The sequence below is a fragment of the Callorhinus ursinus genome, unplaced genomic scaffold, assembly GCF_003265705.2.
Source record: "Callorhinus ursinus isolate GAN/ISIS: 27379988/994484 unplaced genomic scaffold, GSC_fseal_2.0 scaffold4, whole genome shotgun sequence".
Classification (NCBI taxonomy): Eukaryota; Metazoa; Chordata; class Mammalia; order Carnivora; family Otariidae; genus Callorhinus; species Callorhinus ursinus.
This window is the reverse complement of record NW_027397066.1, coordinates 60,718,461-60,744,380: the sequence shown is the minus strand read 5'-3', so window position 1 is coordinate 60,744,380 and position 25,920 is coordinate 60,718,461. Positions and strand designations below refer to the sequence as shown.

The window sequence follows — 25,920 nt, the reverse complement described above, 5'->3', positions numbered from 1 at the left end:
ATCGTGTTTCTGTCACACACAACCAAAAAAGGCCTAATGTATCTTTAAATAATACATACAACATAGTAAGTGGGGTTGTATAATATAATTAGCACTAGCTTGGAGCCAGACAAATCTGGGTTCAAATTCCATAACTAGATACTAATTAGATATGGGAAAGTTATTTCACATTTCTAAGCTTCAATTTTCTCATCTAAAAATGAGGATAAGGGAAATAATATCTTAACTGCAGGACTGTTGTAAAGAACTAATGATAAAATGAATATATGCAAAGCCCTTACCCACACTGCCCACCCACCTATTAAGCCTTGAACACACTGTGGTTATTTTCATTATTTCATGACAGGAATACATGTATTATACTGTAAGTTCCTCAAGGGCAGGAAATGTGTCACATTTACCTTTTGAATTCCAAGCTTCTAGCAGAGCAACTAGCAAAATATTCAAGTGAACTAAATGAAGGACAGGAAGAAAAGGCAGGTAAGGAAACCCCCCCCCACCTTAAAAGGATTTTACACCACCCCCGGAAGAAACCCTCCACCCTTTCGCACGTGATAGATAGATGACAAAAATGTGATTGGGTGACCCGTGCAGAGAGGGTTACTCAGATTAAAAGAGCCTGCCAACAAGCCCATAAAAACCCCTAGACTTAGAAATTCTGGGGGCCACCCTCTCGGGTCCCCTCCCTCCTTCAGGAACTTTGTACTATCACTTTGCTACCACTCAATAAACTTTGCTTTGCTGCCCACCACTCTTCATCTGGTCTGCCTCTTCATTCTTTGAAGCGGCATGACCAAGAACTGCGGGCACTAAAGAAAAAGAAATCCTGTACTCTGGCCTATGGATCAAAACAAAGGACAAGCAAACCTGCGCAGAGACACCACTTAAGGGTTTCTACAAATAAAAGGATAATGCCTTCATCATTTTCTCTTTCCACTATTCTATACTTGTAATAGTACATCGGTTGCATAAGCCACAACCTAAGCAGGAGACCTCAGCTGAAAACTTTATAAGGACCCTTAGACGCTGTTAAAGTTGCAGCCTCCGAGTGAATGATTTTTTTTTTTTAACCTCATGAATGATTCTTGAAAAGTGTGTGTGAGTGTGTGAGTGAAAGTGGGTGTGGCAGGAGTGAGGAGAGGGAGAAGGGGGGGAGAGAGAGAGACAGAGAATCAACCTAAAAAAGCAAAATAAATATCCCAGGCCATCTGCTTCCTACTATCTCTCTTCTCCCCCTCACAGACAAACTTCTTGAAAGAAATGTCTACCCCTGACATGGCCATTTCATTTCCACTCCTATCTCAGTCCTCCTTCCTCAGCACCCCACGCCCAATCCTCCACCTAAACAGCTCTCCCTAAGGGAACACCTCTTAGAGTCTTTTGAAGATCCAACATATTCTACTGGCCATTAAATGTTGGGAGTTTCTCAAAGCTATTTATTTTTTAACTCTCAACTTAGGCAATTATATACATGCTCATAGTGTCAATTATCCTCTAAATCTCTCTGACCTGTCCCTGTAAACGCCAGATCCGTATTATCAACTGCCTACTTAGTAACTCCACTTGAATTGCACAAAGACCCTTCAACTGTTAATAGTCTAAGAGCAAATTTACCCTCTTACTGCCTACAGCACCCATCAACAACCTGGCCCTTCATTTTAGAGTTTTCCTAGGTATCTTCTTCTCAGTCACCCTCTGTGGCCACTCTATCACTAAGACCTAACAAACTTCTCCAGGGTGTCTTCTGTGTGCCAAGCACTAAGTGTTCCTATATATTAATGAACTCATTTAATCTTCATGGCAACCCTGTGCGGTAGATACTATTAGTCCCTTTTTTAAGGATGAGCAAATTAAAACAGACAGAGTAACTTGTCTGAAATTGAGATTTGAAGCCAGGCAATCTGGCCCCAGCATCTGTCCTCTTTAAACAAAATGTCCTGTTTCCAATGATAAAGACCACTGACATTTATGTAGCACTTTCAGAAGACTTTAATTTTCTCCTCCTAACAACTATTATGAAAGTTTGGGCAGACAATTCATAACATCATTTTATAAATGAAGAAACTGGGCCAGCATCAGAAACGGTCTTTATTACCAGCCACAGAATATTCTGCTGGGGAAGTTATTGAGACCACTGAACTCCTGGGTCTGTAGGTCAGTTTCCTGAAGTGGGAATCTGAGCTTCAGGGGATTAAATCACTGCCATCTCCTAGCCAAGAAATGCATTTTCCTTTGCAGCACAGAACGTACCATGGTGTATCTTGAGCACTAATACCTGACTCATTTTCAAGACTTCAATATATTATAAGACATCACACCCTGAAACCACCTCCCACATTCCTCACATCATATCTGAGTCACATCATATCAGAGTCATATCATATCCTATCCAGCATGTTCCTTTCTCTTCCTATGCCTCTAACCAGTCTCCACAGGTCTAATTTTAGACATTAAGTCTTTCTGGCCCAAAGCCACAGTTGATTGTGTGTTCTGTACAGTGAGTGCCTTGAGCAGTGAAAAAGTTCACAAATGCCACCACCATTCAGGGACAACTGAATGGATATTAAGAGACATGTCCAAAAGGCTAGGTGAATACACTGATAATATTTTCTTCCTCTGTCTTATCCACCGAAACAAAAGCCCTTACTAATGAAATTTAATTAGCAAAAATTTATTACAAAAATATTATCAAAAAATGTGGAAATGACCTAAATGTTAATGAAAAGAAACTGGTTAAACAAATTATGGAACAGTCACAGAACACACATGAAAATTATGTTCCAAAAGAATGTTAAAAATGCATATCAAAACCACAGTGAGATACCACTTCACATCCATTAGAATGGCTATAATCATAAGGAAAGTAAGTGTTGGCAAAGATGTAGAGAAACTGAACCCTCATACACTGCTGGTGGGAATATAAAATGGTACAGCCACTGGGGAAAACATAAAGTTACCATATGACCCAACAATTCTACCCATAGTTACATACCCAAGAGAACTGAAAACATGTTCACATAAAAATCTATACATGAAAGTTCAAAGCAGAATTATTCATTCCTAAGAGCCTTTAAAAAGTGAGAACCCAAATGTCCATCAATTAATAAATGGGTAGGGATGCCTGGCTGGCTCAGTCGGTTAAGTGTCTGTCTTTGGCTCAGGTCCTGATCTCAGACTCCCTGCTCGCAGGGAGTCAGCTTCCCCCCTCCCCTCCCCCCACTCCCGCTCGTGCTCTCTCTCTCTCAAATAAATAAAATCTTAAAAAAAATTAATAAATGGATAAGCAAAATATGGCATAACCATACAATGGAATATTATTCAGCTCTAAAAAGTAATGAAGTACTAGTATATGCTACAACATAGATGAACTTTGAAAACAATATACTAAGTGAAAGAAGCCACATAAAGGGCCAGATACTGTATGATTACATTCGGGTGAAATAACCAGAATATGCAAATCCACAGAAACAGAAAGTAGTAATGGTTGTTAAGGGATGCAGGGAAGAGGGAATTGGGACTGATTGCTGATAACTACAGGACTTCTTTTGGGGGTGATGGGAATGTTTATAATGAGATAGTGGTGATGGTTGTACAACACAGTGAATTTATGAAAACCACTGAATTATGTACTTTAAAATGGTGATTTTTTTATATGTGAATTATACCTCAATTTAAAAAATCATACGGCAGTACAGGCAACAGAATACACAATGATTCCATTGACAAGGGATCAGTATATTAAATGCAAAAATAAAATTTTAAGAACTTAACATTTTTTTTAAAGATTTTATTTATTTATTTGACAGAGACACAGCGAGAGAGGGAACACATGCAGGGGCAGTGAGAGAGGGAGAAGCAAGCTTCCTGCGGAGCAGGGAACCTGATGTGGGTTCGATCCCACGACCCTGGGATCGTGACCTGAGCCAAAGGCAGACGCTTAACGGCTGAGCTACCCAGGCGCCCCAGAACTTAACATATTCTATAAAGATTTATTTATTTATTTTGAGAGTGAGAATGAGAGAGAGAGAGAGAGAGTACATGAGAGGGGGGAGGGTCAGAGGGAGAAGCAGGCTCCTCACTGCGCAGGGAGCCCGATGCGGGACTCGATCCCAGGACTCCAGGATCATGACCTGAGCCGAAGGCAGTCGCCTAACCAACTGAGCCACCCAGGCGCCCAGAACTTAACATATTCTAAAGAAGGCACTTCAAAACAGTGGAAAAATATTAAGTAGTGATGTGACAGTTAACAATGTGGAGAAAGAAATCAAATGAGATGCCTCGCTCATATTTTACATAAAAATATGTTACAGAATGTTTAAAGATTCAACTGCAAAAAATAAAATCATAAAAGTTTTATAAGAAAAAAAGAACCCCAGATGTGAGAAAATGGTCATTATATAGTTTAACAAAACACACATAACCAAACACTGCAGTGTCATCTTATTTGGACAAAATACATATTTTAAGAATATGACATAGACATTTATATACAGTAGTAACTTAAAAAGCAAAGTAAAATAATACTTTCTACAGTGTGAATCCATTTGTCTAAATTATACACACACACACACACACACACACACACACAGAAAAAAGAACCAACAGATTAAGAGTCTTTTCCCTCTGAGTGGAGGGATTGTGAATGATTTTTACTTTCCTCTGTTTGCTTAATTTTAATTTTTTCAACTTTCTACAGTTGGCTTGTATCTAATGTGTAAAATGAAAAGATAAAAGCTACTTGTAAAAATCTAATTACCTATTCTATTTATTCTATCCACTCTCATTTCCAACATCAACCCACACAGATGCCTCAGGCAACAAGAGTTCCCATTCCAATGACCACATATTTCCCATTCCCAACATTACCTGGAAAATGTCCATTAGAATCATAGCTGCCAGCAGCATGGTGACCATATCAAAATGTCCCATCTTCATTTTTCTCTTCTAAATTAAAATAAAGAAATTCCAATTTAGCAGACTTAAAAAAGTAAGTTTAGGGAAGTAGAGCAGGATGACACAGTGTATGTATTTCATTCAGGGTGAGAGTAGATATCATGATGGTCAGGAAGTGATCATCAGTAAATTTCCAATGGCTGGATGGGCCATTAGATTCTGTCTGGTGGCTAACATCCTCATTCTACAGATAGGGAAACAAAAGCTCAGAGAACTTCAGAAATTTGTTCAAGACTGAATCTGTCCATTTCCATTCTCCTCCAGCCATGGTGTCTCTCCCATCACAGACAGTCATTGGTAGTCATATTTTCTTCCTATCTCTGAATTTCCCCTTAGCATACACAGGAAATAACACAAACTAAAAAACAATCACTTCAGACTGGTGGTGTCCTAGCTCCCAGCTTCCAAAAATTCCCCAGTAGTTATGGTCCATGCACATCATCCATTCTTTTATCCTCTTTGCAAACTAAGTCACACCCATCTGTGTAGGATGGAGGGAATGATGAGACCAGTAGTGGTACTAACTGGAGGGTTACCCAAGGGGGCCTCCTTCCCCCAAATATTCAGATTCAAGAGAAGCCCAAGGATAAAACAAGTGTCTTGCATAAATTTCTGATGGCAGGAATGAAAATAAGAAAAATTAGGTAGGCAGGAATTCTAATAAGATTTCTTTGGCCAAATTCCTTTGGCCTAAGACTCTTTGGCCAAATGCCCAATACTTGTCCCAATATTTAGGAGACTGAAAGGGGTAAACAGGAGGGTGAGAGGGCCTCAAGAGCTGAAGCTGTCCCCACAGCCGTTAACTGATTCAATTAAAGGTTGGTTCTTTCCACATACCTGCAACAAAGCTGACTTTACTGGAACTGAACAGAGATCTCTACTTTATCCTACCAATCACCATATTCTGGCATCTGCAAATGGGAATGAACAGCATAGGGGAAAGGAGAGTTCTCTCTTTGGCCCCACATTCCCATCTTTACTCAGGAGCAGTTTCTTTCACTAGAGACTCTAAAATATACAACCAAATGCCACTTTTGTGTTAAACTTCACTTTCTAAAAAATATTTGAAATATAATACTCGACAGGTAACTGTCACGAGGCAGTATGTGCCAAGCAAGCTCTGAATCAGGGTTTTCTGAAAATTCTTTACTTCTGTAGCTGAGTGTAAGTAAGTTAAAATGTTTACCTGGCTTTTCTGCCTGTGGAGAAGGTTTAACTGATGCTAGGTCTCAAACTGTTTCCCCACTCTCTCAGTTGTGGTAAGCGTGTCTTCAGGATGGGAGGTTGTTGACAGTGAGAGCCGAGAGGGAATGCTTTTCTTTTTATAAACACCCCCAGCAGTAGCTTGGCAGTGGCACCTCACCCCATTTGTGTTCTGCTATTTATATCTGGCCCCCACACTATCCTTTGGAATCACTGCTGTTAACACATGCAATCTCCAAAAGGCTTGCAAAGCCACAGCAATTCCCCCTAACCACACAGCATGTTCAGTTCCAAGCCCTGCTGTAGGCTTCTCAGACAGTGATCCCCTCTCATTCCTAACCCTTGTCAAACTAAAGCAAGGATTTTACCCGAACTAGATGTTTCATATAACCTAGGGAACTTGCTGTGTTAATCTCTGGCAATGATGATGGCCATCACCATTCACTCAAGCAGCTTACTATTTTTCAGGTAACTGTGCCAGCTGCTGGGATACACAAGCAAGTAAAACAAAGTACTAAAAAGCACCCACAATCTGATAAAACAAATTAATATTTATACTTAACCAAAACATATGTTGAAAATCCAAGTGAGTTTTAGAAGAAGTCTAGTGAGAACACTAAGGGAAGGATTTGGTAATACCTGCGACTATAGTTCGATGAGAGTAAGGTACACAGAGCAAATATATAGACTGCAACGCTGAAGAACACTTAGTAGTTCACTGACTATGGATAAAAAACTGTGAAATGTCCTAGGAAATTTATGCATACATATCAAAATATATAGATCAAAATACATTAATACAATATACTAGATAATGCACAATACAGAGCAGCCCCAAACTGGAAACCATCCAAATGCCTAACAACAGTAGAATGGGTACATTGTTATATTCATACAATAGAATTTTGTATAGTACTGAAAATGAATAAACTCTAACCATATATAAGAAATGTAAATAAATCTTAACAAAATATTTTCAAGCAAAAGAAGAGACACGAATATGTATATACTGTATGATTTAACTTAGATAGGGAACAAAATGAAACAAAGCACATCTATAGCATTAGAGTCAGAATACTGGTTACTCTGAGTAGGAAATAATAACTGGAAGAGGAACAATGAGAGTATCTGGGATGCTGTTTAGGTTCTGGGTGTTGATTATATGGATATATTCACGTGTGAAAATTCACCAAGCTATATACTTATGTGTATTTTCCTCTGAATGTGTGCATATGTACATATATTATTACTCAACTAAACATTTTAAGTATTAAAGTGCACCCATTTTTATAAAACCCACCTCTAATATTCAGCCTTCAAAACCTCTAACTTCTTCCCACTGCACTAGTTAAGCTGTTTAAGATACAATTTAATACACTAAGTAGACTCCCAGCAATAGCATTAAAAAAAAAAAAAGTTTGATCAGAAAGACAAAAGAGGGTTAGCACATGTTTTCAGGCTTTATGTTCACACTGACCTTCTTTTAAGTCTTAGGCATGTGAGCCTACAGGAGTGGGATTTTCCTGTCTTTGGTACTAAAGCCTACCAGATTTGTCTATATATCACACAAAAGACAAAGTCCACCAAAAAGCATGTAACAAACACTGCCTGAAGTTCAAGGCAACTCTGGCCTTGTTTATGCTCAATATGCTTTTGCTCCATTCCTGTTTTAAACTTTTAGTTGAGATATAATTAACATACAAAACCTATTAGATTCATGTACATAACATGTTTGATATTGTATATGTTGCAAAATGATCACCATAAGAAGTCTAGTTAATATGTCACCATATTTACAAATTTTTGTCTGTGCAATAATTTTTAAGACATACTCTCTGAACTTTCAAATATGCAATATGGTATTATTACTTACAATCACCATGTTGTACCTTATATTGCCATGACATTTATTTTATAACTGAAAATTTGTACCTTTTGACTCCCTTCAGCCATTTCACCCACTGCTCCCAACCCCCAACTATGGCAACCACCAATCTGTTCTCTGTCTTGGTTTTTTTAGTTTTTGATTTTTAGATTCCACATATAAGTGAGATCATATGATGTTTTTGTCTTTGACATTTCATTTTAGCATGCTGCTCTCAAGGTCCACCCATGTTCTCACACATGGATGTGATATGTTTTACTCTTTTTTATGGCTAATAATATTCCATTTATATATGTGTATATATGTGTGTGCATACAAACACACACATTTTCTTTATCCATTCATCCACTGATGGACACTTAAGGTTGTTTCCATATCAAACAAACTGAGTGTTGCTGGAGTGGTCGGGGGTGGGAGGGATGGGGTGGCTGGGTGATAGACACTGGGGAGGGTATGTGCTATGGTGAGCGCTGTGAATTGTGCAAGACTGTTGGAATCACAGACCTGTACCTCTGAAACAAATAATGCAACATATGTTAAGAAAAAAGAAAAAGAAGAAGATAGCAGGAGGGGAAGAATGAAGGGGAGTAAGTCAGAGGGGGAGACGAACCATGAGAGACGATGGACTCTGAAAAACAAACTGAGGGTTCTAGAGGGGAGGAGGGTAGGGGGATGGGTTAGCCTGGTGATGGGTATTAAAGAGGGCACATTCTGCATGGAGCACTGGGTGTTATGCACAAACAATGAATCATGGAACACTACATCAAAAACTAATGATGTAATATATGGTGATTAACATAACAATAAAAAATTAAAAAAAAATTTTTAAAAAGGTTGTTTCCATATCTTGGCTATTGTAAATAATACTGTAATGACATGGGGGTGATGCATACCTTTTCAAGTTAGTGTTTTGTTTTCTTCATATAAATAAATACCCAAAGTGAAATTGCTGGATATGGCAGATCTATTTTTTCCATAGTGGCTGCTCCAATATATACTATCACAAACAGTGCACAAAGATCCCCTTTTCCACACCCTTGCCAACACTTGGTATTTTTCCCCTCGCAGTCCTACCCCTTTGTTCTTTTTGATAATAGCCATTCTTCTAACAGATGTGATGTGATAGCCCACTGGGGTTTTCACTTGCATTTCCCTGATTAGTGACTTTGGAGATCTCTTTAATGTACCCACTGGCCTTCATCTGTTCATTTTTTAAATTGGATTAATTTTTTTTGCTATTGTCTGAGTTCTTCATATATTTTAGATACCAACCCCTTATCAGATATATGATTTGCAAATATTTTCTTCCACTCGGTAGGTTGCCTTTTCATTTTGTTACTAGTTTCCTTTGCTGTGCAGAAACTTTTTAGTTTGATATAGTCCCAATTGTTTATTTTTGCTTTTGTTGCCTTGCTTTTGGTGTCAAATCCAAAAATTACTGCCAAGATTGATGTCAAGGAACTTAATCTCTATATTTTCTTCAAGAGTTTTTATGGTTTCATGTCTTACATTCAAGTCTTTAATCCATTTTGAGTGAATTTTTGTATATGGCCTAAGAAAGTGGTCCAGTTTTCCCAACACCATTTATTAAAGAGATTGTCCTTTCCCCATTGTATATTCTTGGTGCCTTTTTTTTTTTTTTAAAGATTTTATTTATTTGACAGAGAGAGAGTGAGCACAAGTAGGGGGAGCATCAGGCAGAGGGAGAGGGAGAAGCGGGCTCCCCGCTCAGCGGGCAGCCCGATGCAGGGTTGGATCCCAGGACCCTGGGATCGTGACTGGAGCTGAAGGCAGATGCTCAACGACTGAGCCACCCAGATGCCCCCTTGGTGCCTTTTTCTAAATTAATTTACCATATATGTATGGGTTTATTTCTGGGATCTCTATTCTGTTCCACTGATCTGTGTGTCTGGCTTTTTGTTGTTTTTAATTTTTTTCATAAAGATTAATCTATTCCTTTGAGAGAGAGAGACAGAGACAGCAAGTGAGAGAAAGAGCAGGGGGGAAGGTAGAGGAAGAGGGAGAAGCAGACTCCCTGCTGAACAGAGTGCCAAAAGCGGGGCTCAATTCCAGGACCCCAGGATCATGACCTGAGCCAAAGGTGGTCACTTAAATGATGGAGCCAGTCAGGTGCCCCGGTTGTTTTTAAGTAGGCTCCATGCCCAGTGTGGAGCCCAATGTAGGACTTGAACTCATGACCCCGAGACCAAGACCTGAGCTGAGATCAAGAGCTGGATGCTCAACTGACTGAGCCACCTAGGTGTCCCTGTGTGTCTGTTTTATGTCAATACTGTAGTAGTGTGATTACCATAGTTTTATAATATAATCTGAAATCAGGAAGCCTGATGCTTTGTTCTTCTTTCTCAAGATTGCTTAGGTTATGTGGGGTCTTTTGTGGTTCTACACAAATTTTAAAATTGCTTGTTCTATTTCTGTGAAAAAATGCCACTGGAATTTTGACAAAGGCTGCATTAAATCTATAGATTGCTATGGGCAGTATGAACATTTTACCAATTTGAATTCTTCCAATCCATGAGCATGGAATATTGTTCCATTTATTTGTGTCTCCTTATATTTCTTTCAATCAATGTCATACTTCTCAGTACATAAGTCTTTCTCCTCCTTGATTATATTCCTAGTACTCTGCTCATTTTAATGCAACTGAAAATGGGGTTATTTTCTTAATTTCTTTTTTTTTAAGATTTATTTCAGAGAGAGAGAGCATGCATGCAAGTTGGGGGGAGGGACAAAGGGAGGGGAGAGGAGAGAGAGAGAATCACAGACTCCCCACTGAGTCCGGAGCCCAGTGTGGGGCTTGATTTCACAACGCTGAGATCATGCCCAGAGCCAAAATCAAGAATTGGGACACTTAACCAACTGAGCCACCCAGGTGCCCCCTTAATTTTTCTGATAGTTTGTTATTGGTGTATAGAAATACAACATATATGCCATGGACAGAGACACACAGGACAGAAGGCTATGTAAAGATATGGGCAGAGATTGGTGTGATACATTTACAAGCCAAGGGACACCAAGGATTGCTGGAAACCACCAGGTGCTAGCTAAGAAGCATGGAACAGATTCTCCTTGGGCCTCCAGTGGAAACCAACCCCGCTGATACCTTGACTTTGAACTTGCAGTCTCTAGCACCAACTGTCAGAGAATAAATTTGTTTAAAAAAAAAAAAAAAAGAAATACAACATATTTCTCTGTATATTGACTTTGAAAGACTTTTTTTTTTTTAAGAGAGAAAGAGAGAGAGCCCAAAACAGGGAGGGGCACAGGGAGAGGGAGAGGGAGAGAAATCCTTGAGCAGACTCCCCTCTGAGCACAGATGCCAACTTGGGGCTCAATCCCAGGACCCTGAGATCATGACCTGAGCCAAAATCAAGAGCTGGACACTTAACCAACCAAGCCACCCAGGCAACTCTCTGTATATTGACTCTGTATCCTGCAATTTTACTGAATTTACTAGTTCTAATGGTTTTTTGGTGGAATCTTTTAAGGTTTTCTATATATAAAATGCCATGTCATCTGCAGAGTGATAATTTTCCTTCTTTATCTCCAATTTGGATGGCTTTTATCTTTTTCTTGCCCAATTGCTGTGACTATGACTTCAACATTATGTTGAATAAAAGTGGCAACAGCGGGCATCACTGGGGCTCCTGGGTGGCTCAGATGGTTAAGAGTCTGACTCTTGGTTTCAGCTCAGGTCATGATCTCAGGGTCCTGGAATCAAGCCTTGCACTGGGCTCTGCGCTCAGTGGGGAGTCTGCTTTTTCCCTCTCTTTCTGCCCCTCCCCCACTCACACATAGTCTCTCAAATAAATGAATAAATCTTAAAAAAAAAAAAAGCGGGCATCCTTGTCTTGTTCCTAATCTTAGAGAAAAAGCTTTCACTTAACCCCACTGGGTTGTAATATTAGTTGTGGGCTTGTCATAAATGACCTTCATTATATTGAGGGACATTCCCTCTATACCCACTTTAATGCAAGTTTTTATTATAAATGGATATTGAATTTTGTCACATGCTTTTTCTGCTTCTATTTAAATAATCATATGATTTTCTCGCCTCATTTTGTTAATGTGGTTTATCACACTGATTGATTTGTAAATGTTGAATCATCCTTGCATCCTTGGAATAAATTCCACTTGATCACAGGGTACAATCCTTTTAATGTATTGTTGAATTTGACTTGCTAATATTTTCTTGAGCAATTTTGCATCTATGTTCATTAGGGCTACTGGTCTGTAATTTTCTTTTCTTCTCAGTAATTGTCTTTTCTTGTCTGGTTTTGATATCATGGTGATGCTGGTCTCATACAAGGAGTTTAGAATGTTCCCTTCTCTTTTATTTTTTGAAGAGTTTGATTGGTGTTAATTCTTCTTTGGTAGAATTCATCAGTGAAGTTATTTGGTCCCGGAATTTTGTTTGTTGGGAGGTTTTAGAGATTTTATTTATTGGACACAGAGAGAGACACACAGCAAGAGGGGGAACACAGGCACAGGGAGAAGGAGAAGCAGGCTTCCCACTGAACAGGGGAGCCCAATGTGGGGCTCAATCTCAGGATCCTGGGATCATGACCTGAGCTGAAGGCAGAACGCTTAATGACTGTGCCACCCAGGCACCCCTGTTGGGAGGTTTTAAATTATTGCTTCAATCTCCTTACTAGTAATCGATCTGTTCAGATATTTTTTCTCTTCCTGATTCAGTTTGGAAAGGTTTTATGTTTCTAAGAATTTATCCATTTTTTTTCTAAGTGGTCCAATGTGTTAGCATGTGATTGTTCAAAAGTCTCTAGTGATCCTATGTATTTCTGTAGTATCAGTTGTAATGATTCTTCTGTCATTCTTGATTTTACTTAAATCCTCTTTTTTCTTCTTGGTGAGTTTAGCTAAAGGTTTGGCAATTTTGTTTATATTTTCTAAGAACCAGATCTTGGTGGGGTGCCTGGGTGGCTTAGTTGGTTAGGCGTCTGCCTTCGGCTTGGGTCATGATTCCAGGATCCTGGGATCGAGCCCCACATCGGGCTCCCAGCTCAGCGAGAAGTTTGCTTCTCCCTCTCCCTCTGCTGCTCCCCCTGCTTGTGATCTCTCACTCTCAAATGAATGGATAAAATCTTAAAAAAAAAAAAAAAAAAAAAAGAACCAGTTCTTGGTTTCATTGATCTTTTCTATTGTCTTTTTGTCTCTTTTTCATTTATTTCTCCTCAGACTTTTATTTCCTTCCTTCTACTAACTTTGGGCTTCATTTGTTCTTCTTTTTCTAGTTTCCTCAGGTGTAAGTTAGGTTGAGATTTTTCTTGTTTCTGAGGTATATGCATTTATTGCTATGAACTTCTACCTAGAGCTCTTTTTGCTGTAATCCCATAATTTTTGGTATACTGGTTTGGTATTTTCATTTTCATTTGTCTCAAGATATTTTTTTGGATTTCACTTTTGAATTCTTTACTGACCCACTGACTATTCAGTAGCATGTTGTTTAATATCCACATATTAATTTTTCAGTTTTCTTTTTGTAATTGATTTCTAGTTTCATACCACTGAGTTTGGAAAAGATGTTGATATGATTTCAATGTTAAGTTTGTGAAGACTTGATCTAACCTAGAGTTATGTTTCATGTCACTTGAGAAGAATGTGTATTCTGTTGCTTCTGGATGGTATGTTCTATATATACCTGTTAGGTCCATCTGCTCAAATGTGCCATTTAAGGTCAATGTTTCCTTAGTTTTTGCTGTCTGATCTATCTATTGATGTAAGAAGGGTGGTGTTCAAGTCCCCTACTATCATTGGGTTGCTGTCTAATTCTCCCTTTAGGTGTGTTAATACTTGCTTTATGTATTTAGGTGCTCCTACTTTGCGTGCATAAAACTTATTAATGTTATATCGTGTTTTTAAATTGACCCCTTTATCATTATGTAATGCCCTTCTTCGTCTCTTATTACAGTCTTTGTTTTAAAGTCCATTTTGTCTGATATAAGTATAGCTACCCCAGCCCTCTTCTGGTTTCCATTTGCATGGAGTATCTTTTTCCAACTCTTAATTTTCAGTCCGTGTGTGTCTTTATGTTTGAAGTGAGTCTCTTGGGGGCAACATATAGATGGGTCTTATTTTGTTTTGTTTTATCCATTTAACCACTCTACATCTTCTGATTGGAGAATTTACTCCATTTACATTCAAAGAATTATTGATGGCTAAAGACTTAGTATTACCATTTTGTTACTTGCTTTCTGGCTGTTTTGTACTTCCTCTGTTCCTTTCTTCTTCTCTTGCTCTCTTCCATCTTGGTTTGACGACCTTCCTTAGTGGTATGCTTAAGATGCCTTTCTCGTTACCTTTTGTTCATCCACTACTGGTTTCTGCTTTGTGGTAATCATGAAGCCTACATACAAAAATTCTTAAGTCTATTTTAAGTTGATGACAACTCAAGTTTGAATGCATTTTAAAGTCTACATTCTTATTCTCCCTCTAATGTTTTGTTTCTGATGTCACATTAAACATCTTTTCATCACATCATGTGTATCCCTTAACTAATTATTGTGGTGACATCTATTTTTTGTATTATTTTGTATATTTGTCTTTTTTTGTTTTTTAAAGATTTTATTTATTTGAGAGACAGAAGGCAAGAGAGAGAGCACAAGTGGGTTGTGGGGCTCGATCCTGGGATCAAGACCTGAGCCGAAGGCAGACGCTTAAAGACGCCCCTATATTTGTCTTTTAACCCTCATACTAGCCTTAAGAGATTAATCTATTCCCTTCAGTAAATATTTACCTTTACCAGAGATATTTTTTTCATATGTTTTCTTGTTACTGTTTATATTTCTTTTCAAGAAGTCCCTTTAGTATTTCTTTAAGGTCAGTTTGGTGATGATGAACTCCTTTAGCTTTTGCTCGTCTGGAAAACTATTTACCTCCCCTTCAATTCTGATTAACTTTGCTGGGTAGCGTATTCTTGGTTGGAAATCTTTTTCTTCCAGCACTTTGAATATATTGTGTCACTCACTTCTGGCTTGCAAGGTTTCTGCTGAAATATATGCTCATAGCCTATTTTGGGTTCCCTCCCATGGTAACAACTTGTTTTCCTCTTGTTGTTTTTTAAGAGTCTCTCTTCTTTCCCTTAACTTTTAACATTTTAATTATAATGTGTCTTGGTATAGGTCTCTTTGGTTTCATCTTATTTGGAATCCTTATTTGGAATCCTCTGCCTGGATCTGTAATTCTATTTCTCTCCCTAGGTTAGGGAAGTTTTCAGTCATTATTTCTTCAAATAAATTTTCTGCCTCTCTCTTCTCTTTCTGGGACCCCTATAAAGTGAACATTAGTCGGCTTGAGGTTGTCCTATAAATCCTTTAAACTATCTTCATCTTTTTAAAATTCTCTTAAGTCCTGTGTTCATCCATTCTTCTTCCAAGCTCAGTAAGCATCTTTATGGCTGTTACTTTGAACTCCTTATCAGGTAAATTACTTACCTCCATTTCACTAAGGTTTTTTTTCCTGGGATTTCATTTTCTGCTTTCATTTGGAACATATTCCTCTGTTTCTTCATTTTGCTTGACTGCCTACATTGGTTTCTATGCATCAGATGGAACAACTGCCTGTCTTGAAGGCTTGGCCTTGTGAAGATAAAACTTATTGTTCAACACTGTTCTTGCTCTTAGTTGTCTCTCAAAACCTTGTAATTATACTAACATCATATTTTATTTTTAATAGGTCCCAGTAATTGACCAGACTGGCCCCCAGAGCCAGGTGATCTGGAGGTGTCTCCTAGGAAGTAGTCACAAAATCGGGGCTCCAGACAAATGTATGAGCTCCTTTCTGGGAGGTATGGGTGAGCTAGAGTGCAAACATGGCATTCCCTAGCCTACATTCACTGAGAGCACCTGTATAGCCTCTAAAGGTATACCAAACCTAAAGTTTGCCCTTTAGGCTGAAACTCCAGGACTAGCAAGTAGGTGTCTTTCACAAAAAGACTAGAGGTGTGTTTCAGTCTGGTCTGTGCAGTGTCCTGGGATTGGTGTTCTCCTACCAAGAACTCTATTACAGTCCCATGAGAGACAGGAGTGCCAGTGCCCCTGGCCCCCAGAGCCAAGAATGATCAAAGGATATTCCCTGGGTGACAGCCACTAAAACCAGGCACCAGATATAAAAACCAGGATACCAGACATATATAAGAACTCCCCTCTGAGGGATGATGGCACTCTAGAGTGTAGCAGAGGGAGAGTATAAAGATAATGCCCACTCTCTGAAGTGTCAGGGAAGGTCTTAGCCCTTAGATGTGTGTAACAGAAGCCTGCCCCTTAGGTTGCAACTTTGACGATAAACTAATAAGCCTTTTTCACAGAAGAACTGGGTTCCCAGGTCTTTTGCCTCTTGCTGTGGTAGTTCTTGGGGCAGCCACTGGGAGTGGTACTACTATTTAAGAATTCTCTGTTTGTGATAGTCCCGTGGGACCTAGGAACTGCTACCACCAAACCTAGGTGATGTAGAGGGGTCCCCTGGCAGCAACTGTAAAAATCAGGGCAGCAGAGAATGGTGTAAGCTCCTCTCTGTACGATACTGGCAAAATGGAGCAAGGCAGAGGGAGAGCACAAAGACTGCATCAATCGGCCTCTGTTCCCTAATAGCAGTTTTGTAGTTTGTAGGCCCCCTTATGTGCGCCAATCCAGAAGCCTGCCCCTCAGGCCAAAGCTCCTGGACAAACAGGTCTCTTTATCAGATAGACTGGGGGTGTGTTTCAGTCTGCTATCTGTGCACTGTCCCAGGAGTCCTCACAATGTTCCAGGCACCGTTTTAGGTACTGGGTATAGATCAATGGACAAAATAAACAAACATCTTATCCTTGTTAAATTTATATTCTTGTGGCAGGAGGCAAATAACAAAATAAATAATCAAATGATATGAGTATGTTAGAATACAGTAAGTACTAGTTTTTTTGTTTGGTTGGGTTTTTTTGTTGTTGTTTTTTTTAGTACTACGGTTTTTAAAAAAGTATTACAAGGGAAATTGGGAGTGCATGTAGAGTTTGCAATTTAAACTGAATGATTAGGGAGTTAAGAGGGCAGAGTAGTAGGAGGACCCTATGCTTGCCTCATACCTAAAACACAGCTAGATAAATATCAAATCATTCAGAACACCAGGAAATCAATCTGAGGACTAGGAGAACAAACTGAACAACTAGAGGGAGAAAAGAGGCCACGTCGTGGAAGGTAGGAGATGAGATGTGATTTGGGGGAGAAAAGAATAGCGAGTGCTAGGGAAGGGAGGGAATCTGGATCAGGGATAGAGGGGAGGGAGGGGGGCGGGGGGGAGAGAGAATAGAGCCCAGGGCATTACACAAGAAAAACACTTCTCTAAAACCACTGATGTGGAAAATGAGAGTGGTTGATTACTGCAAGTTTTTATAAGTGGCTGAGCTCAGAGACTAAAGTTTTAGCAGTCCATGCGATCACTGGGTGTAGCCTGGTGGGTACAGAGGTGCTCCTGTGGAGAAGGAGGGCAGAGGCCCCGGAGCAGACAGTGTGGTCCGAAGATCCTCTGGGTCCCACTGGGAGAGACAGTCCCCCTTCTTGCAGTGCACTTGGGAGAGGTGGCACTGCCTCTCCAGGGACAAAAGAGCCAGTGGGTGCCACTGAGCTGGCCAGTTCATTAGCATAGGAGCAGAGATGTCTGCTGCGGGCCGCTAACCAAGACATCAGCTTTTTGCTACTCTTTGCTATGAACTCCAAGCCCGTGCTCAGTGCTACTGCCCTTCTGGGACAAACTGGTACCATCCATACCACTGCGAGACCCTACCCCAGAGGATCAGTGTGACATGCAAGGTCCCTATGATTTGGAGTTTTGAAACTTAGATGGCGGGCCTGAGATAAAATACAGGAGCACAGTGCCACCGGGTGGGCAGATGGCTTTGACACAGACATGGTAAAGGCAGGGTGAAGCCTGGGACAAACAAGGGGAGATTGTTCACTCTTCTGTAAGGGCTTCTGGAACAGCAGTGGGTGCGAACTCCCCTCTCTGAGGAAAGAGCAGGCTTACAACATTTTCCCCCCTTGGACATCAGCACTGATGGACTTCAGTGAGCAGCACAGCTTCCCACAGAGGAGGCTTGCACCACTTACACCAAGACCCACCTCCCTGGACTCTGCAGGTGCTTCTGAACCAGGGCAAGGATGCCTGAAAGTCAGAGAGCAGAAAGCAGGCCCCTCCCACAGAAGACCAGCACAAGACACCTGCACACCAAGTCTACTGACCATTGAGTGTACAAAGCTTAAATTCTAGGGGAAATAGTATTTAGTCTCTTTTAACAAGCTGACCAAAACACACCTAGTTAAAGCTCACCACACACTGGACAAGGTCCAAACACTCCCCGCTGCAGGCAAGGAGAAACTCTGCAGAGGCCTGACCTGAGGAATAGAGAGGCCAAAACACAACAGCAGAGTGCACGCAGCACACACCAGACACACTTTCCGAAGCACCAGGCTCTGGACAGTATAGGACCTCTTCTTAATATAGACAATACTCTCAGGAGCAGGAAATATAAGAGGCTTTCCTAACACACAGAAGACAGGTCTAGAAAAAAAAATGCCAAGATGGAGGAATTCACCCCAAAAGAAAAAACAAGAAGAGATCTCAGTTAGGGATCTAATCGAAACAGATATAAGTAATATGCCTGAACCAGAATTACAACAACAATCATAAGGATACTAGCTGGGCTTGAGGAAAGCACAAAAGACATCAGGAGTCCCTTAGCACAGAGATTTAAAAAAAAAAAAAACCTAAAAATTAGGTTGAAATTAAAAATACTATAACCGAGGGCGCCGGGTTGGCTCACTTGGTTAAGCGACTGCCTTCGGCTCAGGTCATGATCCTGGAGTCCCGGGATCAAGTCCCACATCGGGCTCCCTGCTTGGCGGGGAGTCTGCTTCTCCCTCTGACCCTCTTCCCTCTTGTGCTATCTCTCATTCTCTCTCTCAAATAAATAAATAAAATCTTTAAAAAAAATCATTAAAAAAATACTATAACCAAGATGCAAAACTGACTGGATGGAAGGAATGAAGGATGGAAGAAGCAGAACAAATAAATGATATAGAAGATAAAATTATGGAAAACAGGGGCGCCTGAGTGGCTGTCGGTTAAACATCTGCCTTCAGCTCAGATCATGATCTCGGGGTGGGATCAAGCCCTGTGTTGGGCTCCATGCTCAGCAGGGAGTCAGCTTATTCCTCTCCCTCTGCCTCTCTCCCACTCATGCTCTCTCTCTCTGATAAATAAATCTTTAAAAAATTATGGAAAATAATGAAGCCGAAAAGAAGAGGGAAAGAAAAATATTAGATCACGAGTGTAAACTTAGAGAACTCAGTAACTCCATAAAGTGTAATAACATTCATATCATAGGAGTCCCAGAATAAGGAGCAGGAAGGTTTACTTGAGCAAATTATAGCTGAAAACTTCCCTGATCTGGGGGAGGAAAGAGACATCCAAATCCAGGAGGCACAGAGCACTCCCATCAAAATCAACAAAAGCAGGCCAACACCAAGACATATCATAGTAAAATTTGGAAAATACATAGATAAGGAAAAAGTTCTGAAAGCAGTAAGGGAAAAGAAAACCCTAACCTACAAAGGAAGACAAATAAGGTTAGCAAGCAGATCTCTCCACAGAAACTTGGCAGGCCAGAAGAGAGTGATGTGCTGAATGGGGAAAAATATGCAGCCAAGAATACCTTATCCAGCAAGGCTGTCATTCAAAATAGAAGGAGAGAAAAAGAGGTTTCCAGACAAACAAAAATTAAAGGAGTTCATGACAACTAAACCAGCCATGCAAGAAATATTAAAGGGGACTCTTTGAGTGGGAAAGAAAGACCAAAAGCAACAAAGACTAGAAAGAAACAGACCAAATCTCCAGAAACACTAACTTTACAGGTAATACAATGGCACTAAATTCATATCATCAATAATCACTCTGAATGTAAATGGACTAAATGTGCCAATCAAAACACATAGGGTATCAGAATGGATGAAATAACAAGACTCATCGATATGCTACCTACAAGAGATTCATTTAGACCTAAAGACACCTGCAGATTGAAAGTGAGGGAATGGAGAACCATTTATCATGCTAATGGACATCAAAAGAAAGCCAGAGTAGCCATACACATATGAGACAAACTAGATTTCAAACCAAAGACTGCAACAAGAAATGAATAAGGGCTCTATATTAAAAGGGGTCTATCCAACAAGAAGATATAACAATTATAAATATTTATGCCCTCAACTTGGGAGCATCCAAATATACAAATCAATTAATAACCAACAAAAAGAAACTCACTGATAACAATACAATAGTCGTAGGTGACTTTAACACCCCACTTACAGCAGTGGACAGAAAATCAAAAAGGAAACAATGGCTTTAAATGACACACTGGACCAGATGGACTTAACAGATATATTCAAAAAATTTCCTCCTAAAGCAGAAGAATACACATTCTTTTCAAGTGTACATGGAACATTCTCCGGAATAGATCACATACTAAGTCACAAATCAGGCCTCAACAAGTACAAAAAGACTGAGATAATGCCATGCACATTTTTAGACCACAAGGCCATTAAACTTGAAGTCACCACAAGAAAAATTTGGAAAGACCACAAATATATGGAAGTTAAAGAACATCCTACTAAAGAATGAAGGAGAAATTTAAAAATGCACAGAAACAAATGAAAATGAAAACATGACAGTCCAAAACCTTTGGGACACAGCAAAGACAGTCTTAAGAGAGAAATATATTGCAATACAGGCCTACCTCAAAAAGCAAGAAAAGTAGCAAATATATAACCTAACCTTATATCTAAAGGAACTAAGAAAAGAAAAGCAAATAAAGCCTAAAGCCAGCAGAAGAAGGAAAATAATAAAGATTAGAGCAGAAGTAAATGATACAGAAAGAAAAAAAAAAAGCCAACAGAACAGATCAATGAAATTAGGAGCTTTTTCTTGGAAAGAATCAATAAAATTGATAACCGCTAGCCAGACTTATAAAAAAGAAAAGAGAGGGCACCTGGGTGGCTCAGTTGGTTAAGCAACTGCCTTTGGCTCAGGTCATGATCCTGGAGTTCCGGGATCGAGTCCCGCATCGGGCTTCCTGTTCGGCAGGGAGTCTGCTTCTCCCTTTGACCCTCCCCCCTCCTCATGTGCTCTCTCTCTCTCATTCTCTCTCTCAAATAAATAAATAAAATCTTAAAAAAAAAAAGAGAAAGGAGCCAAATAAAATCATAAATGAAAGAGGAGAAATCACAACCAACACCACAGAAATACAATTTTAAGAGAATATTATGAAATATATGCCAACAAATTAGGCAATCTGGAAGAATTGGATAAATTCCTAGAAACATATAAACTACCAAAATGAAATAGAAAATTTGAACAGACCCATAATCTGCAAAGAAATTGAATCAATAACCAAAAGTCTCCAAACAAAAGTCCAGGCCAGATGGCTTCCCAAGGGAATTCTACCAAACATTTAAAGAAGAGTTAATACCTCCTCTTCTCAAACTGTTACAAAAAGTAGAAATGGAAAGAAAACTTCCAAATTCATTCCACAAGGCCAGCATTACCTTGATTCCAAAACCAAAGACCCCACTAAAGTGAAGAATTATAGGCCAATATCCCTGATGAAAATGGATGCAAAAATTCTCAACAAGATACTAGCAAATCAAATACAACAGTACATTAAAAGAGTTATTCACCATAATCAAGTGAGATTTACTCTTGGGCTGCAAGGGTGTTTTAACATTCAAAAATTAATGTGATATACCACTTTAATAAAAGATAAGGGGCGCACGAGTGACTCAGTCAGTTGAGCATCTAACTCTTGATTTTAGCTCAGGTCATGATCTCAGGGTCATGAGACTGAGACCCCCATCAGTCACCTCTCTCAATGCAGAATCTGATTGAGATTCTCTCTCTCCATCTTCCTTTACGCCTCCCCCCACTCATGTGCACTCTCTCTAAATAAATATTAAAAAAATAAAAGGATAAAAACAATATGATCCTCTCAATAGGTACAGAAAAAGCATTTAACAAAATACAGCATCCATTCTCGATAAAAACCCCTCACACAAAGTAGTAATAGAGGGAACATAACCTCAACATCATGAAGGCCATATATGAAAGACCCACAGCTAATATCATCCTCAACGGGCAAAAACTGAGAACTTGTCCTTTTTTAAAGTCAGCAACAAGACAGGGATGTCTTCTATGACCATTGTTATTTGACATAGTACTGGAAGTCCTAGCCTCAGCAATCAGACAACAAAAAGAAATAAAAGGCATCCAAATCAGCAAAGAAAAAATCAAACTTTCACTATTCATAGATGACATAATACTCTATGTAGAAAACCTAGAAGACTCCACCAAAAAATTGCTAGAACTGATACACAAATCAGCAAAGTTGTAGGATATAAAATCAACATACAGAAATCTGTTGCATTTCTATACATCAATAATGAAACAGCAGAAAAAGAAATCAAGGACTCAACCCATTTACTACTGCACCAAAAACCATAAGATACCTAGGAATAAATCTAACCAAAGAGGTAAAAGTACTCTGAAAACTATAGAACACTTATGAAACAAACTGAAGAGGACACAAAGAAATGGAAAAATATTCCATGCTCATGGACTGGAAGAAGACATGCTGTTAAAATGTCTACCCAAAGCAATCTATACATTTAATGCACACACTCCCTATCAAAAGAGCACCAGCATTCTTCACAGAGCTAGAACATACAATCCTAAAATCTGTATGGAACCACAAAAGACCCTGAATAGTCAAAGCAATCTTGAAAAAGAAAAGCAAAGCTGGAGGCATCACAATTCTGGACTTCAAGCTTTATTACAAAGCTGTAGTCATCAAGACAGTATAGTACTGGCACAAAAACAGACACACAGATCTGTTTTCCACACAGTGGAACAGAACAGAAAACCCAGAAATGGACCCATAGTTATATGGCTAAATAATCTTCAACAAAGCAGGAAAGAATATCCAATGGGAAAAAAGACAGTCTCTTAAACGAATGATGTTGGAAAAACTGGAGAGCTGCATGAAAGAATGAAATCAGACCACTTTCTCACATCATACCCAAAAATAAACTCAAAATGGATGAAAGACATAAATGTGAGACAGGGATCCATCAAAACCCTAGAAGAGAACACAGGCAGCAACCTCTTTGACCTTGGCTGCAGCAACTTCTGGCTGGACACGTCTCCAAAGGCAAGGGAAACAAAGGCAAAAATGAGGTATTGGGACTTCATCAAGATAAAAAGCTTTTGCACAGCAAAGGAAACAGTCAACCAAACCAAGACAACTGATAGAATGAGAGAAGATATTTGCAAATGTTTTATCAGATAAAGGGTTAATATCCAAAATCTATGAAGAACTCAAACTCAACACCAAAAGAATAATCCAGTCAAGGAATGGGCAAGAGACATGAACAGACATTTCTCCAAAGAAGACATCCAAATGGCCAACAGACACATGAAAAAATGCTCAACATCACTCGGCATCAGGGAAATACAAGTCAAAACCACAATGAGATACCACCTCACACCAATCAGAATGGTTAAAATTAACAAGTCAGGAAACAACAAATGTTGGCAAGGATGCAGAGAAAGGGGAACCCTCTTACACTGTTGGTGGGAATGCAAACTGGTACAGCCACTCTTGAAAACAGTATGGAGGTTCCTCAGAAAGTTAAAAATAGAGCTACCCTACAACCCAGCAATTGCACTACTGGGTATATACCCCAAAATTATAAATGTAATGATCTGAAGGGGCGGGGCACCTGCATCCCAATGTTTATAGAAGCAATGTCCACAATAGCCAAACTATGGAAAGTGCCCAGATGTCCATCGAAAGATGAATGGATAAAGAAGATGTGGTACATATATGTATATATACAATGGAATACTACTCAGCCATCAAAAAAATGAAATCTTGCCATTTGCAATGACGTGGATGGAACTAAAGGGTATTATGCTAAGTGACATAAGTCAATCAGAGAAAGACAATTATCATATGATTTCACTCATATGTGGAATTTAAGAAAAACGGATGAACATGGGGAAGGAAGGGAAAAATAAAACAAGGCAATCAGATAGGGAGACAAACCATAAGAGACTCTTAATCTCAGGAAACAAACAGGGTTGCTGGAGGGGAGGAGGGTGAGGGGATGGGGTAACAGGGTGATGGGCATTAAGGAGGGCACATGATGTAATGAGCCCTGGGTGTTATATAAATTGATGAATCACTGAACTCTACCTTTGAAAATAATAATACACTATGTTAATTCATTGACTTTAAATAATAAAAAAAGAATTGACAAACTCAACACCCAAAAAACAAATAATCCAGTTTAGAAATGGGCAAGAGACATGAACAGACATTTCTCCAAAGAAGACATCCAAATGGCCAACAGACACATGAAGAAATGCTCAACATCACTCGGCATCAGGGAAATACAAATCAAAACCAGGATGAGATACCACCTCACACCTGTCAGAATGGTTAAAATTAACAAATCAGGAAACGACAGGTGTTGGCGAGGATGTGGAGAAAGGAGAACCCTCTTACACTGTTGGTGGGAATGCAAACTGGTGCAGTCACTCTGGAAAACAGTATGGAGGTTCCTCTAAAAGTTAAAAATAGAACTACTCTACCACCCAGCAATTGCACTACTAGGCATTTATCTAAAGTATACAAAAATACTAAGTTGAAGAGCACATCCACCCCAATCTTTACAGCAGCATTATCAACAAAAACCATATTATGGAAAGAGCCCAAATGCCCATCAACTGATGAATGGATAAAGATGTACTGTGTGTGTGTAGAAGATACACACACACACACACAAACACACGCACGTGCACACACACACACAATGGAACATTACTCAGCCATCAAAAAGAATGAAATCTTTCATTTTTCCATGACTTGGATGGAGCTGAAGTGTATTATGCTAAGCAAAATAAGTCACTCAGAGAAACACAAATACCTTATGATTTCACTCATATGTGAAATTTAAGAAACAAAACAGATGAACATAGGGGAAGGGAAAAGAAAAGAGGGGGAGGCAAACCATAAGAGACTAATAACTACAGAGCACAAACTGAGGGTTGCTGGAGGGGAGGTTGGTAGAGGGGTGGGTTAAATGGGTGAAGAGTATTAAGGGGTGGATTAAATGGGTTAAATGGGTGAGCCCTGGATTTTATATGTAAGTGATGAATCACTAAATTTTACTCCTGAAACCAATACTACACTGTATGTTAACTAATCAGAATTTAAATAAAAACTTTTAAAAAATTGGATGGTTAGGGAGGACTCACTGAAAAGGTGATATTTGAACAAAGATTTGTAGGAGGATAGGGAGGTCAGCCATGAAGAATGTGGTGGAAGAGTCATCGGGCAGAAGGAACACAAGAGGCCAATATGGCTGGAACAGTAGGTATGGTAGAGTGTTAGGAGATAAGGTCACAGGGGTAAGAGGGGTGGTGGAAATATCATGCAAGCCTTTGTAGGCCATCGTAAAAATGTTGGCTTTTGACAAGGTTTGAGCAAAGGCATGACATGATCTCACTTATTTTTTAAGAAGATCACCTGGCTATTATGCTGAGCATAGGGTGTAAGTACGGTGAGAGTAGGAAGACCAGTTTGCAGGTTATTATAATAATGCAAGCAGAGATTATGGTGGCTTGAACCAGGATGGTGGCAGTAAAGGTGGTAAAGGTGTGACTGACTTAGCATAATACTCTGAAATCCATCCACTGTTGCATTAATCAGTAGTCTTAGGACTGACTGCAGTGATGGCTGAACAATTCTGTGAATACACTAA

General features: G+C 39.4%; 1 protein-coding gene across 6 annotated transcripts in view; it reads right to left on the bottom strand.

Moving 5' to 3' along the window:
* The window catches only part of ART3 (ADP-ribosyltransferase 3 (inactive)), a 155,507-nt gene that overhangs the window by 25,710 nt on the left and 103,877 nt on the right, over nt 1-25,920 (bottom strand). For 5 of the 6 annotated variants that reach the window (XM_025887416.2, XM_073891795.1, XM_073891796.1 and 2 more), the window contains exon 2: nt 4,867-4,944. In XM_025887416.2, coding sequence (XP_025743201.1) covers nt 4,867-4,935 — 69 coding nt within the window. In that variant the 5' untranslated portion in view covers nt 4,936-4,944. Of the gene's footprint in view, nt 1-4,866; nt 4,945-6,139; nt 6,249-25,920 lie in introns of those variants that run through there. The other variant, XM_073891793.1, reaches the window with a different exon arrangement.